General features: G+C 31.6%; 1 protein-coding gene across 2 annotated transcripts in view; it reads left to right on the forward strand.

The window, feature by feature from the left end:
- Positions 1-10,533, forward strand: part of LOC148600396 (uncharacterized) — a 52,952-nt gene extending 42,419 nt beyond the window's left edge. The window contains exons 20-24 of one of the 2 annotated variants that reach the window (XM_088559450.1): positions 402-583; positions 1,874-2,056; positions 5,496-5,608; positions 6,977-7,162; positions 8,201-10,533. In XM_088559450.1, the coding sequence (XP_088415576.1) occupies positions 402-583; positions 1,874-2,056; positions 5,496-5,608; positions 6,977-7,162; positions 8,201-8,347 (811 nt within the window). In that variant the 3' untranslated portion in view covers positions 8,348-10,533. The remainder of the gene's footprint in view (positions 1-401; positions 584-1,873; positions 2,057-5,495; positions 5,609-6,976; positions 7,163-8,200) is intronic. The other variant, XM_088559451.1, reaches the window with a different exon arrangement.
- The last annotated feature ends 11,262 nt before the right edge of the window (positions 10,534-21,795 follow it).

Raw genomic sequence — 21,795 nt, forward strand, 5'->3', positions numbered from 1 at the left:
GATGTATAGAAAAAGTAGATATTATGTTAGATATTATACCATGAATGGAAAGATTTTCCTGAATGTTGAGAATTATTTTATGTTGTATTTATTTTGGTTCAGTTTATAAACTTAGTTTCTTCACAATTTTTTCTACTAACAGGTATTGTATTTGACAGCCTGATTGCTGAATAGTGGAGAATTCAAAATAAACAGGGCCAGTTTTAGGTGTTGCTGACTTTAGTCGTTTGGAAACCATGGAATAGTTTTTTAAGTTATTCAGCCATGATTTTCTTCTTCTTTTTCAATTTCAGATTTTACTGTTAAGATTCTATGTTTTCTCCGTGTTAAATTGTGTCATTAATTATTGACTTTGATTTTTAAGTATTTTTATTTAAAGTTTTTTTTTTTTTTTGTTGCAGAAGGAACAGCACATCTGAACAATCAGAAACAGCATCCACGATATCTCAGACTTCTTATGATCCATCAAATCCTAATTTTAGAAATATGGAATCAGAAATTCCAGATACTGTCTCATTGGACACAACTGGATCATCAGATGGTGCCAGTAGTAGTTCCAAGTCAAAGTCTTCCTCCAATAAAGGTATTGATGTGGCTTCTATAACCATAGCATGATAAAAATATTCAGAATCTGATCGTCTTCTTACTAGAACCCTTTTTCTGAAGTGTGATCTTTGAGGCATAAACTGTGCATATATTATCAAATGTTAAAGTTCATTCACAGAATGTTATTTTCAATGTTTAGGAATGGCATCAACATAAAAAAATCGTCTTTTTTAACCAAATATAGAATAGTTCTGTTTAAAGTCAAATGCATGGCTATAGTAGGTTATAATTTTATATTATATATGATATTGCATTATTATTGTAATATTTGCATTCTGTGCATTTTGTGATAATTCAAAAGCTGCGTACTTTCATTATCATACCATTTCAATCACAAGTTGCTAAAGAATTATTTTCCCAACACTTATAGGAGGGGCAACACTGCCATCATATTGTCCGTCAATCCGTAAACATTTTTCATAGTTACTGGTGAGCAGAGAGAGTTCTGTGATGTGATGAGTTGTATTTCCACACCTATTTCGAGTTTCGTTGGATTGACTTCCTATTTGAAAAGACTTGAGACATTGAAAAAGTAATTTGTTCAAAACAAAATATTTGTCGCTTTGTTCTCAGCTTTCTAATGGATAGTGAAATATAGATTTAGTGCATATCTTCAAAATGATGAGTTGAATGTTGTCTTTTATCTAGAGATTTCACAACTTTTGGTTTGAATAATTAGACTTCATTCTAAAATGTATTTTACATGAAAATTTTGTACAGCTTTCTCAAATTGTTTTGTATGCCCCTGCCAAGTTTTAACCTTGTCTAGTCTTCTGTCATTCCACCATGACCAGTTTTCCAGGCTTTTTTATTAAATGCTTTCAAGTATCCATCTGATGTTTGGTATGAAGGTTTATATTGACGAGTTTCACACTGAGGCTGAGCTCTTGTTTTAGTTTGTTGAATTTTGATGGAGTAATGCCCCTTGAACTTAGAAAACTGTCAATTTCCACTTTGTTTTTTGACCTCATAAAATCATCCCTGATGAACTAAAACAGTTTGGAATGATTGGGGGTATCCCAAGTGCAAAACAACATGAAATGTCTTGTTCTTTTATGGGGAATCATGGATGGCAGATTGAAGTAAAATTGGAGGAGAAAAATCCTGATGCCTATATAATGTCAGTAATAAACATTTTGAAAATATCAAGAAAAAACTGAGAATTGAATTGGTTTGGCCTAATTGAATCTTTGTTTTATCTTTCTAACTACTGAAGTCCTTTGTTTGTTGTGCCACTAACAACCATATATTCAATGCATGTTTCCAGTAGGAATAGGTTTGCCGAAGTTCCTCAAATTCGGCAAAGGAAGCTCTTCAGAAAGTGCCGGAGGTGGTATTGTACTATTGTCAAGCAAAAGCCTGAATGGTGATGCCGAACTGTCTTCTGGTGGAATTAAACTCATTTCTAAACGTCCTCTAGAAACTACATATTCATCTGATTCTTTAGATTGTAAGTTTTTTTTTTTTTAATAAATTGTAAGTATTTCTATATTGGAAATTTTTTAAGATTGTAAGTTTGATTCTGCTTAATCAGCTGCTTTTGTTGATATTTTCCTACATAAAGATCAGAATACATAAGAATTTTTATGACATGCCTTGGACATTTATTTATTCTTTTTTTTTTCAATCTCTGCATTGGCTGTCACTAACCAGGTCTGCTATTAAGCTTTTCTACCATGAATTTGCATTCTGATGGTAATATTTTTTTTTGTTCCCCTGCCGTCATCCTTCAAGATGGGACTTAGTAAAAGTCTGACTCTGTTTACCTATCCGAGTATTGCAGATGCTTTATGCCAGCTACTGTAAAAGTACTATTGTTCAAGGGATACCAATTTTCTTGGTTTTCATGGTTAGGCCAAACCACGAAGTACAGTACTTAATTCTGTACAATTATTCAACAGCTTGTAAATACTTGATCCAGTGACAGAACTTGGCAGTAATTGGGGGTTGGATAGGGAGGTATAGAACTCAGCAGTAATTTGGGGGATGGACAGGGAGGTATAGAATTGGGCAGTAATTGGGGGAAAGAATTGAAGTTAATGGGATTTTTTTTTGCTTTTCTAGTTAAATGGGAGTTAGGGAATGGGAACTTTAGAATTCCATGTCTACCACCATAAATTTTAATTAAAGTTAATTGAAAAGTTGTACAAGGCTTGTGTGTTGGTTTTGTTGTCAGACCTTGTTTCCGAATTTTACAATAAAAGAATAAAGCCTCTAATCTTGTATTATATATATTATAATATGATGGTGTTATCCATATTTGATTTATCAAAGTAAAAATGCATTTTTGGTTTTGTATGTAAATAATACAAGTAAATATACAGAGTACACACAATATCAAGTAAAAAAAAGTATGTCAGTTGTTTGTTTAAGTGTCTATACAGAAAGAAGAACACTTCCCAATCAATTAATTGTTCTTTTTAAGATGGTAAACTACTCTTGGATAATACAGAAAACTTTTAAAACTTGTCAAATTAACTTTCAGATAAATTAAATCTCAGTTCTTCATACCCTGTAATACAATTTGGATCATTTTCTCATTTCTCTGTAATTTCCTTGCAAATTTACAGTATTCTCTTACTTTTAAATGTTCCTGCATGGTGACAACAGAATCAGTTGTCTTTCATGCATTTTGTAGTAGGTTATAACAGATGTTACATGTATTACTTGTATATACTTGTAACTAACAGCATGTTTTGGGGGATGGACAGAACTTGGCAGTAATTGGGGGTTGGATAGGGAGGTATAGAACTCAGCAGTAATTGGGGGGATGGACAGGGAGGTATAGCATTGGGCAGTAATTGGGGGAAAGAATTGAAGTTAATGGGATTTTTTTTTGCTTTTCTAGTTAAATGGGAGTTTGGGAATGGGAACTTTAGAATTCCATGTCTACCACCATAAATTTTAATTAAAGTTAATTGAAAAGTTGTACAAGGCTTATGTGTTGGTTTTGTTGTCAGACCTTGTTTCCAAATTTTACAATAAGAGAATAAAGCCTCTAATCTTGTATTATATATATTATAATATGATGGTGTTAATCTAATAAACAGTGTACTCTTCTCCGCTAACACTATTGTGTTGAGTGAAATAATTCACAGTGCATTGTATATAACAAATAACCCATTGATTATGTAAAATGCATGATTTAAGATCTCCCAATCTATATTTAGGGATAATTTTTTAGCGGAATTCCGTTAATTGAAATCTGGATTTTGCCATTATGATTCTTTATTTACTGATTTTACCAATTTCCATTTGTTTGATGACCTTGTAAAATCATCCCTGTATATTGAATGATCCTCTCTGCAGGGAAAGAATAGGCCCTATGTCTCTTGGATCATATTATAAAAGGACCATTTATAAAACTCAACTACATGTAGTGCATTTTAATTAAGTCTTCAAGATTAAGTGATATACTATTACTATCTTTATACTGCAATTCTAATCTTCAGTTTAATTTTTAAAAGATGTGTTTATTACATTTCTTCCCCACTAGTGGCCCAGGATAGTGACGCTAAGATAATCAGGTAGTTCGTCCAAGTGTAGGAAGGAGGTGGAACCATAATGTTATATACTGTCAGTGACCGTATATCATCAATAATTATGTATTGTTTGATCAAATAGAATGACTGCAGTTTATATTTGAATGAAAAAAAGTCATTGATGAACATTGTAAATGGTGTAGATTCAGTGATCTTATGTTTTTGAGTATTGACAAATTAAACGTGGACTCTATCACTTATAACTTCTTTCATTGTAACAAATGGCAGATTTGATTTTCTTCTGCTTTTTTTTCTAATCCTGAATTAAATGTTTGGGTTTCATTATTTACGGTATGTGTACTTTCAATTCCAGCAATTTCTGCTTTTTGTGGTTGGTTCCATAAAACCATATCTGCAATGGGTTATTAGATTTCTATAATCAAGAATGCTTAAAACATTGTCATGTAAATATGAAGATAGGAAAAATCAGATAATGCACATGTTATAACGTAAGATGCTGTTTCTCTTATTTCTAAAAACAACTTGTTTTTGTCTTGCCTGCCATGAAAGTCGCTGAAGGCCAGACTTAGGTTTTGCTTTTTCAGCGATGGTAGCAGCATCCACAAACTTAATGTTACATTTTCTGATAGTTCATTTTAACATAAACCCCCTGCCATTTCGTGCCAATTTTATGCATGTTCCCCTCCACCCTTGGTTTGTTGAATTAGAAAATTTAATGTTAAAAGTTTAACATTAAGGTTTCTTATAGTTCATGTAGACATTTTTATTTGAGTTCCATCTTTATTTAAATCCCTACTATCTCAATGTGATGCAATAAAAAAGAAAAAAAAAACAATTAATCCCCAGCTACTCACATTTTTGCCATTCACAGTCACATGTTATTTTAAAAAGAAATTTCCAGTTGAAGTATTTCACATCTTTAATTTGTCAGATATTCCAATACCTCAGTCCTTTCCTATTTAATAATATTATATACATTTAGTCATCAAGTATGTTGTAATTATATGACCACTTTTTATACCTGCCACACAAAGTGGCGAGGTATTTTGTGATGGCCTCCATAAAAGTTTAGTTGAGTGTTTCTCCATCTGTTGCCTAGTGCATTTTGTAGTGGTAACACAGAAATGATAATTTTGTAATTTCATATTATTGTACAAAATATGAAAGCAACACAAAAAATAATGTTTAACAAACACACCATTATATTGACAATATTGAAGAGGCGAGACTTATCCTTATGATGACAGTTTATGTTGATGTTACAATGGAATTCCAATCGTCTTTATAGAACATTATTTTTCTCTCTCAGGAAATGTGAAAATTGAACAGAATTCAAAGAAACTAGCAGTATTAACATTAAACGTGTGATGAATTATATATTTGTAGGTATAGATGATGGAGAAGATGTATCATCAGCTTATATGGTACAAGAAATTGATGATGAGGATGGAAAAAAGACACTGTTTTCTCTCAATATCTCAGGAACTCCTGCAGCTGAGGTAAGAGAGGTAGCAGAGAAGGTCATATAAATTTTCACATCTTTTGACTGTGTTATTAAAACTGACTATGGTCAAAGTTAACTCAACCCTGGCTACAAGCATGTGGCTATTTATAAATGCATAGTTGATTGGTTCACAATCACACGATGTTTTCAACAATAAGAAGCTGATTTACCTTATAAAAGAACGTATTAAATTCCCAAACAATATTTATTCCATCAGATACTTCAAAAACACTTTGAAAAGAAATAGGAAATGGCTGTCTTTTGTTTACAATGCCATGTTGTATATCAAGAGTGCATGTTTTTTTTTTGGCGGGAAAATCAGTGAAGAAATAAAAGTATAATTCCCCAAGTCTAAAAATAGTACCACAGGTGTGATGAACAAATATGGACTTTAGCCATGGTATAGGGTTTCTGTCGTGGATAAACTTCATTTTTACATAATAATAATTAAAAAAACAAAAACAAACTAGTTTAAATAACAAACTAGTGTGCCAGTTTTAAATAACAACAAGTGTTAGCTCCACTGAATTCCTGAAAATTTTTGGGAACATGAATTTTAAGACCAGGGTAGTCAGTTACATGTACCTGATTAGATAATTCTAAATCTATAAATATATTGAAAGTTACAAAGACAAGAAAAATGAGAATGGATTTAATCAAATGAATATCACATTCAAAGAAGCCATTGAGGCCCCAAAACAAATGAAAACTTGTAATTTCCAATGAAGAACCCTGTGTGCATATGAATTTGAGGAAATGTTTATGAAGAATTACTATAATATGATAGAATACCTTTTTAATTTTTGTGTTAAATATAAAAGGAAAAATAGAAAATGGTTTTAAGTTATAATTACTGAAGAAAGAGGGTAAAATATTTACCTATGAATAATTTATATTAACATAAACAGCAATGTACCTTTTGAATGCACAGATGAATTTTTAAATAATACATTAAATACGAAGTAGCATGTTTCAACACAGGACCTATTAATGTCATGTCACGCACATTGAATACAGCGCTATCTATAAATCCTGGGGAGAGTACTACTGTTTAAATCTAACATAATACAGATTGAAGTTGAAGAATAATTTTTTCAGAAGTGAAAGATAAATATCCAAGAACTAACAAAACTTCGTAGAAAGTAAGCAATTTTTAAGGATTAAGTCTGCTCAGAATGGCAACACAAAAAATTCAGAAATCTATCAACTAATTCTCGAACTCCCAATAACTCTTAACATATTTCAGTGGTCCCTTGGAGACAAGCTACTGAGTTTTGACTATGTATACATTTTAACTGCTCAAATATAACAGATGTAGTAGAAATAGTTAGAGTTAATATCTAACGCTGTGTTTATTTCCCAGGACAAATCTACTACCCCTAGTAAAAGGACAATAAACCAGATAGAATCATGTCCAATATCAGAATGGAAGTTAGAACATATACGAAACTGGCTAGTAGCTCTGGAGCAGGAAAAATATATTCCTTTGTTTGCAGAGAAAAATATCACTGGACCTCAGTTACTTACCCTTGATGGGACCAAACTAAAGGTAATTTATAGACATGTGTAGCAGGGAAATGTAAAGAACCAGCATTTGAACAGTAAGACTATAAATAAAAAATAATAATGGTTCTCACATATCGTCACATCCCTTAATAGTCCTGCACAGGCAGTTTTTATTCCAAGGCAAAACAAATATTTCAAAATCCAGATTTTTTTTTTTTCATGTCCATTTTATAAAACAGTTTCTGTTATATAGATTTGTTATGGATTTTTATGTTGCGGAGTATCATACACAATTTTCCTCCACATGCACATATTCTGAATTTTATGATAAATATTTTTGTCAGTTTGAGCAGTATATAACATGAAATAATTCATTGAAAAGTTCATTGATTCTGACCACAAGAAAACAGTCATCCTCTTGCATCACTTCTAAGAAAAGGTGGCCTGAAAACCTAGACATTTTTTTGTTATGACCTAATCAAATAGAGCATTATCCATGGACTAGAAAAAGATAATAACACACACACTTAGAAACAAAAGTCTGAAAGTGTTCCTTTGATGTCAGAATTTTTTTGTCGTTCCTTGATAGGACTCAAAACTTGTACATTTGTCTTTTTCTTTTGCGGACTAGGTGATACTCTGTACCTTCTCCTAGATTTAATCTAGAGTTGTAACTTTCTTCATGAAAATATAGGATAAAGGATCAAATTAATGATACATGTAAAATGGAGTTACTTTTTCCGCCTAACAATTTGAAGATAATTTTTTTTTTGTATTAGAAGATTTGGAGATGTCAGTTGTGGATTTGACATGGGCAAAGTGAGTTTACTGGAGCCAGTAAATGGAGATTTGCAGCCATCAAATTTAGATTGGTGACAACAAAATTTCAAATAGAATACAGATATCTCCATTCAACTGTCAAATAAATATGCCAAAATAAAAAATAATATAAATAACTCAGCAAAAAAAGGTGAAAGTCATTGATGAGTTTGTCACCCTCAAATTGGCAGTATTTTGTAATGACATTCCATGTTAGAATTTATATTGATGTTCTGATATTGAATGAATGTTTTTGTTGTAGACAATGGGCATTGGTGTCAGTAAGGACAGAGAATTCTTCAAAAAGAAGATAAAAGAATTAAGATTAGCTCTGGAAAAGGAGAAAAAACAACAAGAGAAAGAAAGAAAGATGAAAGAAAAAGAACAAAAGAAACAGAGGAAGAAATAAGGAGCAATTTAACTAGGAACAAATTTTTTATAGTAAATAATATTTATTGTGCAGAACAAATTGTAAAATTGTGCCAAGAACTATTGTCAACTGTATTGTAATTGGTTAAGGTCATCTGCAGTGCATATGACTTGTAAATGTGATTGGCCCAAAGCAGGTCACATGGTGTTTTTTAATGATTTTATGGTGTTTTTATACAATTTGATTGAAACAAAAAGAAATTTTGATTCAATGGAAGAAATTTCTTATGGGTTTCATTGAATTTTCAGTGGCTCTGAATATAAAGAAATTGCCACCTATGAATGGTGCTGATAAATAGAGGTTTTCTGATGCATGATGGGAATGTTTGGTAAATCAAGAAAGATGCATGAGAGGTCGATGCACAACTTAAAATGAATTGTTTATATTCAACTTCCAGAAAATGCGGCTGAATTTTTATAATTGATTTTGAGTGAAAGAGCCAAATGTGTTTTTTGTCCCGTTTTTGGAGAATTCAAACCATACACGACACTAACAGCTTATTTTATTTGAAAATTACATAATGTGCTCTTAAAGCTGAACTGGTAATTCTTTATTTGATATTTTGTTCTAAAAAAGGGTTGTATATTTTAGAATGTTAATTCTCTGACCTGAAATTTTGATATTTGTATATTTTGATCAATTAATACATGTTTTTAATGTTGTGTGTTTGTAACTGATATTTTTGGGACCAATCTGAACATGTTCAAACCTGTTTTTGTAAGCAGTGTGTTTTATCAGAGTAAAACTTAAGATGTTGGTATTAATATTCTATCACGTATCTGAATAATTTGGTTATGCCAGAACAAAATGATTGTAATTTTCATATTTAGAATTTTTTTGGAAACCTTACCCATCATGTATGTTCATTTTTTTAAGTTAAATTCAATCACATTACTATGTAAATATTATTATCAGCATTATCAGTCATGCAGTATGTGACCTTTGACCCTAGAGGTTGTATTATTCATGAAAGAAATAGAAACATATCTGATTAATATTAACCATGGCATGAGCAGTCCTAGATTGTAAAAAATTTGGGCAGCAGGAATGGGACCGGGAATTGGTGGGGGGGGGCAACATTGTGTATCCATAATGATTTACAGAATGGGCAGTGACAAGGAGGCATCGAGTCCTAGCAAGGGATTTACAGTTTCATAATCTTATTCAAGATTTACAATCAAATCTTTTTTTTTTAACATCAAAACTTGTGGAATTATTTGTGATGTGACAATAGACATCATAGGTTGTGGATTAGAAGTTTTATATTTTTGTTTCCAATGCAGGACATTGTTTATATACACTCTGGGGCTGTGTTGTAAATATTTCAAAATGGGTTGTAAATTTTCCATCCATTGTTCATTATGAGTGCTTATTGTCATTGGTAAGAATAAAATATTTTTTTGAAAAACACATATTTATTCTGGTTTTTCACTGTCCATTGATAGTGTTGTTTCACTCCCCACTGGAATTGACTGTATTGGTTGATATAGCACAATTTAATGGCAATTAATGAAACTTTCTGCAATTTATATCTACTATTGTCAACTTCCTGTTTTGTTTTTTTTTTTTAAAGAAATGACATTACAATTGTTAGATTGAAACTCATTTGTTGAACCAGCAATTTCATGTTTAGTTCTTTAATTTTTATCCTAAAATTAGATGTAGTTAGAATTCTTAGAATTCTTATTAATTTTTGTGATTTTTCATTTATAGCAAGTAAGATATAAATATTGTGATGAAATTTCAGTTAATATTTTCCAAATGAACACGTATTTCAGTTGAATGGCAGTAAAGTCGGTAATTTTTCTCTTGAAATTTCCTGACTTCAGTATAGTTTATGATGTAAGGGAAGTAACTCTATTATATTTGTGTATTTCATCATGCATTGTTGCTTAGTGTCTCATTAAGATATTATGTGGATGTATTGGTGCTTTTTCTATAGTAAAGAAGTTATTTTAATAAGAAAACTCCAAATGTGGATCTAAATTGCGCTTCAAATGTTTGTGTATCCAAGCTGAACATGTAACTGTAGACATGGAAAAAGAAACAACAACAAAAAATAGATTCAATGACAGTTGTGATATGTAGATTTTACGTAATGAAAAATTAAAAAAAAAAAAAAAAGATCATCAAATGGGGTATGATAAAAGTTCAAAAATAATGAAATTTAAAATAAGATAAAATCAAATGACTGAGAGTAAAATACATAAATATCTGAAGTTAATTTAAATCCACAATCAATATTTAAAAGAATATCTGTGTTGTGAAGAAGTAAAATGTCTATTACATGTATGTATATTCCCATTGTATATTAATCCATATTTCATTTATTCATAGTATATTTTTTTCCGTCTTTCATTTTATATTTTTATTATTTTTTATCAATACAGTGAAATCTGTCTAAACCATTTGGACTTAAAATTGTTTGGTATAAGATGTGTGTTTGGTTTTCCAAGGTTCAAATCACATTGTAACTGGAATAATGAGACTTTTAACAAGTGTCTGGTATAGACAGGTTTTTTTAGTATTCAGAGATTGGTTTAGACAGGTTGCACAGTATTTTTGGTTTGTAACAGAGTTGCTTTTAAAAATCTTATAAAAGTTTCTACTTTACATGGGTGGTGTTTAAGAGAAAAATCAAAATTTTGTAATGGCCAGGATTAGAATATTTGGTATTGTGTGTAAATGCAATTTTTTCCATATTTTTATATTGTTTAAATGCTTTTCTTGAATGTTGAAATACTGAGCAAAGCTTTGAAGCTTTTCTTTATAGCTGTTCATAATATATCTTAAAACCAAGTTGTGATGCCTTTCATAACTGAAATTATTTTGGATGTTTGCAATATAAACATTGATGAATTAGAAATAAAAGGTTTCATACAAAGATCAATATTTAAAAGTAACAAAAAGTAAAGTCTTTCTTGAAATCAACCATTGCCAAAGTTTTTGGCCCATGTGTAACAAAGCATAAAACAAACTTAGACTTTTGAATACTCATAAAGTTCTGGGAAACTCAAATCCAGCTTTTTTTCTTGTTGATATTTTGCAGCAATGAGTTAAGAATATTTTAAATCATGAGTTTATTTTTTGCACTTTGTGGCACCTTGGCCATTAATGCTTTCCTTTAGTGGCACCATGGCCATTAATGCTTTCCTTTTCTGTTTTTGAGCCATTAGATGTTTTATTTCGTTGCCAGTAACAGATTTGATGATTATTTAAACAAAGGTCTCAGTTTTTCATACATTAGCTTGATTTTCTGTGTTTTCTTTTCAATGATTAAGATTCGCACATGTTAAACAAAAATTGTGGACATTATTAAAATTTACAGTTTTCACAACATGATCAGTTTTTAAGATCATTAATTTATGAAAATGCCTTTCATTAATATATCTTTTCAAAATCATCAATGTGAAGTTTTTTTTTTCTACATCAAATGAACGACAAAAGCACTTGTTTATGTGCATATACTCTTGTTTATTTATCCTATATCATGTAGCATCAGTGTATCTATATTTATCCTTTGTTTACTAATATCCATAATTTAGTTCCTGGTTTGTCTTCATTTTCGTTTTCTAATGGTTCACATGAAAAGGAAGGCTTTTTTTTTGTAGCGTGAATTTCATAAATTTGATCTATAGTACAGATTTTTTTTATTAAGTCTCAATGCTTGGTCCCTATAAATAAATACAGGCTAAATATACCTTCTTCATTATTCTGGCTCCTTTGTAACATAGAAAACACCTGAATTCCTTTTTTCAAGCACTAAAAAGTTATCTCCCCTCCCTCATTGGTTTTAGTGGAATAGCCTGAGAACAAACAAAAAAAACAAACTTTGATGGGCCTTTACTTCTACTTAACTGGAATACTGATAGTGTTTAGTAAAAGCAAAATTTAGCAAGTGCTACAATATTTTGGATAATTTTAAAAATTATTATCCTGTAATTATAACCAAATTTTCATATTCCAAGCTTAGTATGCATCAAAAATTCAAATTGAAGATCTACTCCTCAGTTTGGACAATAAGGTAAAGTTTTGCTTGGAGCAAAAGGAGGCGTGTTAGTTAGTTTCCCACTCATCAAAAAAGTTATCTTTAGAAGCAATTTTATTAAACAGGAAGCCTATTCTTTGTTTAGTGTATTTCTATTCATAATATATCAATGGGAGCATATGTTAAGCAATTATATTGCAAAGTTCGAAAGAATTATACAAAGTATGTCTCCCTCTTACTAGTTGGACTGAGGGAGATTTTCTGTTAGGGGCCTTTAGAATGTCAACAAGTTAGCAAGGCTGTAAAAAAAACCAAACTTAGCATTTGTACATTTCTGCACTTGTTTTATTTTTTTCACCCTTTACTTAGTACAGGTGTTTATGACAGGAATACAGTAAAACCTGTCTTAACCAAACCACTTCCTGACTTTGAAATGGTTTGGTTTTGACTACAATTTTACCAAAGTTCATAATAGATTTAAACTGATATAAAGATACTGTCTTGTTTAGACATGTTTTTAGATCATTATGGGTTTGGTTCAGCCAGGTTTCTCTGTAGTGTATTTCAGTTATGTGTTTTACCTATTATTTGTTTTATGCCATATTTGAAGTGCTTCATTACTTCTTACTGCTACAAAAAAAAACATGATAGTGCTTGTAGATATTTTTCATTTTAATTTTGCAAATACAAGTAAGACTCAAAGCAACTAAACAATTTAGAATTTCTGGAAATGAAGATTTGCTGTGTTAATCACTTCTTTATACTATACTCATCCTGGTATACCAGTTCTTATTTAAACATGAGATATTAGTAAATGGGTGTGGCTTCAAAACTGCCATATTGCTGCAAAAAAATTCACTGGTACACTCCAATTTCACTACTAGAGCCAAGTAGAAGTGAACAAATTTAATGGACTGTAATTTATTGTAAGAAACTGGAACATATGTTGTCCTCTATTTAAATGATGTACATTTTATGGTTGTGTCAATAAATACATAGCTTTTATATGTATATGTTGTTTGTAAGAGTTTTTTGTACAAGGGAGATAAATATTTCAGGAGGGAAAATAACTTATAGGTGGGCTTGATTTGTTTTCATAAAGTTTGTATTATGTGCAGTAGACTTTCACATCATTATTAGAATTTAAATTTTAAAATTTGTCAAATCAAATAATGCTTTGGGCTTTTGATTGAATAGTTTATTGTTAATTACACGGGTTTTATAAAAAAGATTGGATTATCTCCAGTAATCTTTGAATTTTTTTGGAAAGAAATCAAGCACACCAATTTAAGGAAAGCTATATGGAAAAAAGTTAAATGTGCAGTCAGTCAGTCAGTCAGTCAGTCTTTACTGTAAAGATGTGAATTGTTTTACTATTTTTAAGTGAGATTCAAAGGTTGTAAAAATAATTGAGGGCATTTGTATTTACAGGAGATTTATAATTCTAGAACAGCTTAGATGGTAATTTGTTTTGCCTTTATTCCCCCTTTCTATAGATTTAGTTAGGTACTATGCAAGAATTTTGTGAGAAAATATGTTCCAGTATACATTAAACTTAACTATAACAGTAGTCGTAGGTTGATTGATAGATTCTGACACTTGAATTCAATGTGAAAAAGGGTTTCAATTTGGTGGTTGTTCCAGGTAATGGACCCTCAATTTCTGGCCAAGGACTTTTAAATTTTTATTGACCAAGGTACAGGACTTTCAAGTGCATCATTTGACAATTTATTCAGTAGTGGACTATTGATTTTGACTTGGAAAAGACCAGGACCTTCCACTGTCAAGAGCAAATTTTGATCCCTATTTTATCTTTTCCTCAATAAAGGATATTGGCTTTGAAAAAAGTAAAAATTAGAATAGGGATGTGTTTGACCCCTGACCTTTTTAGGTTAGCACCAGAAATTTTTATAAGGTTCATGTAGCTTTTAGCTATGAAAAAACCATGGAGAATAAAGGGGTAATTTTTTTTAAAGGAAATTTGGTGACACAAATTTTTATATTGTTTTATATCATGTCTTAATCTACTTCTGTTTGTACATTTACATATCACCATGGTAACAAACATAACATTTCACATCAATAAAATCAGTATTTATAACTATGAACTGTGCTTTGTGTTATGTTATTTAATGCAAAATGAATTTTTAGCTAACTTTGCATAAAGACCGTGTGAGCTATTGTCATCACTTGGCATCCGTCATCTGTCATTGTCCATCATTGTGGTTAAGCTTTTTTCAAACATCTTCTCCTTAGAAACTACTTGATCAATTGGAATGAAACTGAGCATGATTGTTCCTTAGGATACCATGTATAAACTGGTCATTTAAAATTTTTTATCCTTTAAAAAACGTGCTTGCTGTTACTAAAAATATAACATAGGGAGTCAAAATACAGTTTTTGCAAACAACTAAAAAAACCATTGAATTAAGCAAAACTGACAGTATAAAATTGTTCAGCATGAGAAGACAAACCTTTACCAACATTTTTTAAATGATTTATTGCCCCAATGAATGAGTAAGGATGGCCCATGAAACAATTTTTTTGTCATTTTTCACAAGAATAACTAAAAATATCCTACTGTGAAACCATGTGACACAATTTAATGGTTGGCATTATTGTTTCTTGGGGTGTCCTGTACAAAATGATCTTTTAAAGTTTTTCATTTTAAAAAAATGGCTGCTGTTACTAAAAATAGAACATCAAAATGCTTTTTTTTTACTCACCTGGCGACTGTCACTTAGCGTGAACAATTTTTCAAACATCTCCTCTGAAACTACTGAATGGATATGGATGAAACTTAGCATAATTGTTCTTTTGGGTATTGTGCACAAAATGACAGTTGGGTTCATGGTCTGTCAAAAAATGCCGCCATTACTACATATAGAACATGGGGGGTAAGACTGCAGTTTTTCTCATATATCCTCAAAACTGTTATGTTTAACAAAATTCTGACATGGTTCAAGGTGTTCAGCATGATGAGATCTATCTTTGGTCCAAGGTGTTCAGCATGATGAGATCTATCTTCGGTCAAATTTTATTGAAAATATGTTGACCCATATTGTAGTTATTGCCATTTTTGGACTGTTTTTGCTGCTTTTGGTGTTATTACAATAAAAAATCTTCTCAGAAACTAGTGTTCAGAATTCAGTGGAAGTCGGTATAATTGTTTCTTAGGGTATCCTGCACAAAATTACCGTTTGGATTTGTTACCTTTGGGAAAACCTGGCTGCCATTACTGAAGTAGCACTCAAGGTAAGAGTCGTGAAAGTTGTAATACATGGTTGGAAAGCCTACATATTTTTATTTACGATATTCTGTTTAAAGTTGAGGCCATGTTCTTAAGAGATATATAGACAGTACTGTAGAATTCAAAATTAAGGGATATAACTTTAATTGTGACACTAAAATACAGCAGAAACCACTGAATTTTCAATGTGAATCATCTTTAAAGGGCAGACCGATTGAAAAGAAAGATTATTCAGCAGATTTTTTTTTTGCATATGTCTCCAAAACCGTTAGGGTTAGGCTAAAAACCACTAATTCCACTTCCCATAGGCTTCTATGCTAATTTCACAATATTCAATGGCTTCTCTGGACTTTACCTTAACTTTAACCTGCAGAGGACTATACATCAGCATGATTCTACATATGTCAGCTCACAATCCTCAGAATGGCATGTGGGGTTAGCAGACTTGCAGTGCAGTACTGGTCACCGGAAGTGAAGGGTTTATAAATAGCATGGGAAATCCCAGTGTTTTCACAAGATAGGGGTATATTTAAAAATCATTATGGAGATTAGGCTTCACATCACAAGAAGCAAAATGCACCTATAAAATGTACAGAAATGTTTTTCCTTTCAGAAACTGTTTAAATGTTTTAAATAAGATGAGAACTTTTTTCACAGCACTATGAGGAACAGGGGTAATTTCTGCATAGGGCTATTTTTGCGTACGTTCCAAATGCTCATTGGTTGAATTGGTGGTCTGTAACCTTTAACTAATTCTGATATAGGATAAAAGTGCTCAGCATGACGAAATCTATCAGTGGTTATATTTTGGTGAAAATCTGTTGACCCATGTTGAAGTTATTGCCCTTTTTGGACGTTTTTTGCTGTTTTTGATGTTATTACATTCAAAAATCGTCATCTCAAAACTACTATACAGAATTTAATGGAAGTTGTTATGATTGTTTCATATGGTATCCTGCACAAAATGACCGTTTCGATTTTTTGATCTGTGAAAAAAAAACAAAAACAAGGTCGCCATTAATTAAAAAGAGAACATAGGGTTTTGGGTTTTAGATTCTTCAGGATCAAAATACCTTATGTCACCGGTCCGTCATTGGAACTTTCCTACTATTTCTAACACTACACAAAACTATAGACCAAATGTAATTCCTTTTACATCATTAAATAGTGTTTTATTACCAGGTAATATGTTTCTTCCAAATAATTAGCTTAATAATATTCTATTATTTCCACAAATAAAACTAAGATCTAGTCTTCATATTAACTCGAGGGACTCCTTTTTGGATATTTAGTAATAAATTTGCTTTTAGGGAATTTATTTCTTGCAGTAGTGTATCTAAAAGCCTTAAATTTGTAAAGAATGTTTATTTTAACACACTTATCAGTCAAATTCTCCATCCTGTCATTAATATTTTACCATTAATAGACAGGAAGTGAAGAGCAGTGATTTTTACAAAGTATAATTGGCAGGAAAATTCAAATTGATAAAAGTGTCTAGTTTTGAAAATCTTTTGTAAAGGAAATCATTTTCTTAAACTGAAATTTGTTTTATTTAAATACGATTATAATTAAGGATAAATACTACGTTAATATAGTTTTTAATGTAAATGCACATTAACTATTAGATGAGTTTAAAATTGTGGAAAAAGGTGAAATGGAAGAAAATTTGTAAATGTGTGTGAAGTTGGATCATTAGTATAGATTGACTTTCAGTTTATGCATATTTAAAAAAAAAGGTTCTGCATAATATTTAAAATGCAAATGTATGATCACAATTTTATTTAATATCAAGTAATCTTTGAAATGTTGTTCATGTTACAAATATCACAAGAATCAAAAACCTCCAGTGCTATCAGCACTTTGATTTTTTTGGCAAATAACTCAAAAACCGTTGAATTTAGCGAAATTCAGATGGAGGGTAATATTGTTCATCATCAGAAAATAATGAAAAGAATTGCCAATTACAGGTGAAATGGAAGAAAATGTAAAATACTGAAAATTCCCCTTTCAAATGAAAAACTCATTATTGTCACTTTGAAACTGAGAAATACATGTTTAAAACGAGAAGCTATGTTGAATACATTGATATATAAAATACGAGTATCCAATATGTCTTTTTTGTTACATCGATTATATGTAAAAAGAAATAACATTTGGGTTCATGTTGAGGTATTTTTTTTCATGGGTGGCAATTTTCCACATAATCGGAATTTGAAAAATTTAAATATTTATTAATTGGGCTCATTAGAAAGCTAAGACACTATATAATTGTATTTTAATATATAAAAGCTTATTTGAAGTACGGTATTTGAAAAAAAATGCCAATTAGAGGTGATATGGCAGGACATATGAAATTCCGAAAATTCCCCTTTTTATGAAAAACTCATTAATCGTCAAATTGAAACTGATAAATACGCACCTGAAATGAGAAGATGTGTTGGATACATCGATAATTAAAACAATAATACCCAACATGTCTATTGTACACCGTTTATATGCCAAAAATCAACATTTTAGTTCACGTTGAGGTTTTTTTTCATGGGTAGGGGTGGCAATTTTCCACCTAACTTGACTTGGACAAGATCAAATATTTATTACTTTGGCTTATTCGGAAGCTAAGACACTATATCAATGAACCGTATCAAACAAAAGCTTGTTTGAACTACGATATTCAGAAAAAAATGACAATAACAGGCGGTATAGAAGAAATTCGAAAATTCCCAATTTTTCGATTTTATAGTAATTGTCACCTCAAAAGGAAATCTAATCTAAGCGTCTGAATTGATAAGATATGTTGGGTTCATCAATATCTGAATCATTAATGCCTAAAATATGAGTTTTACAGTGTCATTATATATGCTGTGAATGAGAATTCTGTTTGATACTGAGACAAGTTTTCTAGAGGGAGGGGTATTATTTTTAACGTTATTAGAAAATGAGCTGTTAGGGGTTTATATATGTAGAAAATTAAATTATCTATCGAATGATACCAAATTTGACATTTTGTCGAGCGATAACTTTTAGAGACGAATTTATGTGACTTTTTTACGGAAAAAAAAAATTGTTGGATTTTTTGATAAATTGTACGAAAATGGCCAAAATTCATCAAAAGAACACCAGAAATATAAATTGTGATAATACTAAACAGCAAATACTAAAAAGGCCATCTTTACTGAAGTATAAATACTCTAGGGTTTAAGCGATTTTTCGGTGGGTAGGGGTACATTTTTTTTACCCAAAAACCCTTAAGTGTTACACAAACGTTCTTGGCATCATTGTAAATGTCGAACATTTGGCTACATGATGATACCTAAAATGTGTTAAGTTTGTTTACACATGCTGTCCCACGAAGGCTTAGACGCTCAAACAATTGAGTGACAAAAAATCTTGGCTTTTTGACCCAATGTTTTTGGGTTCAAATATTGGCTTATACTGAAACCGAATTCGAGAATATTCTTTGGCGACAAACTGATTCGGTAATGGGAGGTATAAAGGTACCTAAAAATCACTATGAAGTTGATGAGTAGGGGTGCACGGTCCTCCCAGACCCTGTACTAATATAGCGGAAACAAAGATTAAAGGATCTAGGTAAACGATGTTCCTTCTTTTGGATCAGAATAGCTATTAATTGAGCCCCATAATAATGAATGAATATGTCAGCAAATAGAGGAGCACAATTAGTCCCTACTGGCATGTCGACCGTTTGTTGAAAAACTTCCACCACACTGGACAAATATGTTGTCGATAAAAAAATCAAGCATTTTGAAAACATCTTCGGTTTATTTGGAAGATGATTTGAAATTGTTTTTTTTTCTTACGAATTATGAGGAATCTCTACCCAAAACTACCTACCTACCTACCTACCTACCTACCTACCTACCTACATACATACATACATACCTACATACATACATACATACATACATACATACATACATACTCCCCCTGACGCTTACCCTACCGGTGCACCTGGTCCATGCTCCCAGTTTTTAGTGGAGTCCGAGTTGCTCATTTACTTTTGTTACTTTGTATGTATGATTTTAGTTACTTTATGTTCTTTGTTGTGAATGTCTGTTTTCCATGTCTGGTCTTTGTCCCTGGATTACATTCTTTTGATTACTGCTATAACCTTGGTTCCCTTGATTACTCTCTCCCTCCCCCTCCCTGATATTTTAACTAGAGTGCTGAAAGTCTATCCTGGTCGTTGTATCCAAATGAAAGATATGACTCGAGCTACAATCAAAACTGCGGTTCAAAAATATACAGAACCATACGGAATCAATAATTACATGCACAGGGCCATTCCCCACAAGATATTTACATCAAATGTCTTTTCAAACAATTAAAATGAACATATCGAGTGCACCTCATTTAATATCAGGTGACAACTAGCTAATAAATTGTATGGAGAGAGCAACGGAATAGAAAATATATAATTAAACATAATAACTTTATTGTCATTAAAGATATAGAAAAATATATTTAGGGCAATAAAAACAACACACAACAAAACAAGATGTATGAAGAAAGATAAAAATAAAACATGTTCTTATGTCGGTTTCAAATAGAGGCCAATTCATTTGTAATTTTAACAAGTCTAAAAGAAGCGTGATTTAATGCATGTACATAAATCCTTAAAACTTTAAATATACTTCTACTCTATATCCTTCTCCATAGGTACGTAGACTACTTGACCTGTGCGTAAGAATCTCCGACAGTTCCGGGTTGTCAACCTCGATTTGAATCGTGTACTTCGAATATAGTACCTTCAGTATTATCTATCTAATATACTATCTACTTAACAAAGAACAATACATGTACCAGTATATTATTCAACAAACATTTTTCCCTGTTTCGTTCAGAATTCATATATTTTTCTAAAAGGGAGGCAAAGCCAAATCTAAGGCCAAGAGCAGGTCGTCCCGTGCTGGACTTCAGTTCCCTGTCGGTCGTATCCACAGACTATTGAGGAAAGGCAACTATGGAGAGAGGGTAGGCGCTGGAGCCCCTGTTTATCTCGCCGCTGTTATGGAATATTTGGCCGCTGAAGTTTTGGAATTGGCAGGTAATGCTGCCCGTGACAACAAGAAGAGCAGAATCATCCCCCGTCACCTCCAGCTGGCCATCAGAAACGACGAGGAACTGAACAAACTGCTCTCCGGTGTCACCATTGCCCAGGGTGGCGTACTGCCAAACATCCAGGCTGTTCTATTGCCCAAGAAGACTCAAAAGGCTGCAAAATAAATAATTTAGTTCTTTGAACTATCGGATATAACGGCCCTTTTCAGGGCCACCAACACTTTTCAAAAAGATTCTTAAATTGATGTGTGTACTTGCACTATAAAACAACTAAAACTGAGTTTATAACCACCCCCCCCCACTCCCTCAGCTTCCCTATATGCCTTTTTTTTCGGCCGGACATAAATACGTGTATTACTATACACAATAACTATGCAATTCAAGAATTAATATGCATTTCACAAAAACAAAAACAAAAAATATAAAAAAAAAAAATAAAAAAAAAATAAACAACGTTAAAAAACGCAGCCACGCGAGGGCATCGTAGAGTTTCAGTTATCTGTTGTGTGTGTAGAATTCTGGCCCTCTACTAAATGTGCATATACTTATCCGTGCATTTTCCTGTGGGTTGTATGTTTACTAACGCGAGTCCATATAACTCATTTTAAGTATGTGTTTTATGCAGGCTAGTTCTCGATGAAAAGTAGAATGGAGTACTAATTCAAAGAGAATCAATTTCCCATTTACCACGTACTATAACTATTGCACACAAGATAAATAGATTCTTAAAAAAATAATTTGTATTTTTTAAAATTAGTTTGTTACTAAAATATTTTTTGTAAAAACCATGATAAATGCTTGTAGTAATAGTATGTACTAATTGCTACAGAAATGTGACTAATTGTGAGTGACATCAGATGTAAGTTGGTGAATCTAATTAACTATTAATGTAATTGTTTTTGATAATCTTGATAACATGTCATCAAAGCTCAAACATGAATAGAATGGTGGATTGAAAGTTTTCCCAATTCCTCCAATGAAATTACCTGAATGATAACCAATCACAGTGAGTTTTATTGCTTCGACCGACCAATAATGAACTTGCTTGTCAAATTTATACGACGACAAAAGCCGACCCTCAAGGCTACAGTATTATCACCGTTCGGTTAT

Source organism: Perna viridis, chromosome 13, assembly GCF_037379345.1.
Source record: "Perna viridis isolate PV_CMFRI_1.1 ecotype Kerala chromosome 13, ASM3737934v1, whole genome shotgun sequence".
NCBI lineage: Eukaryota > Metazoa > Mollusca > Bivalvia > Mytilida > Mytilidae > Perna > Perna viridis.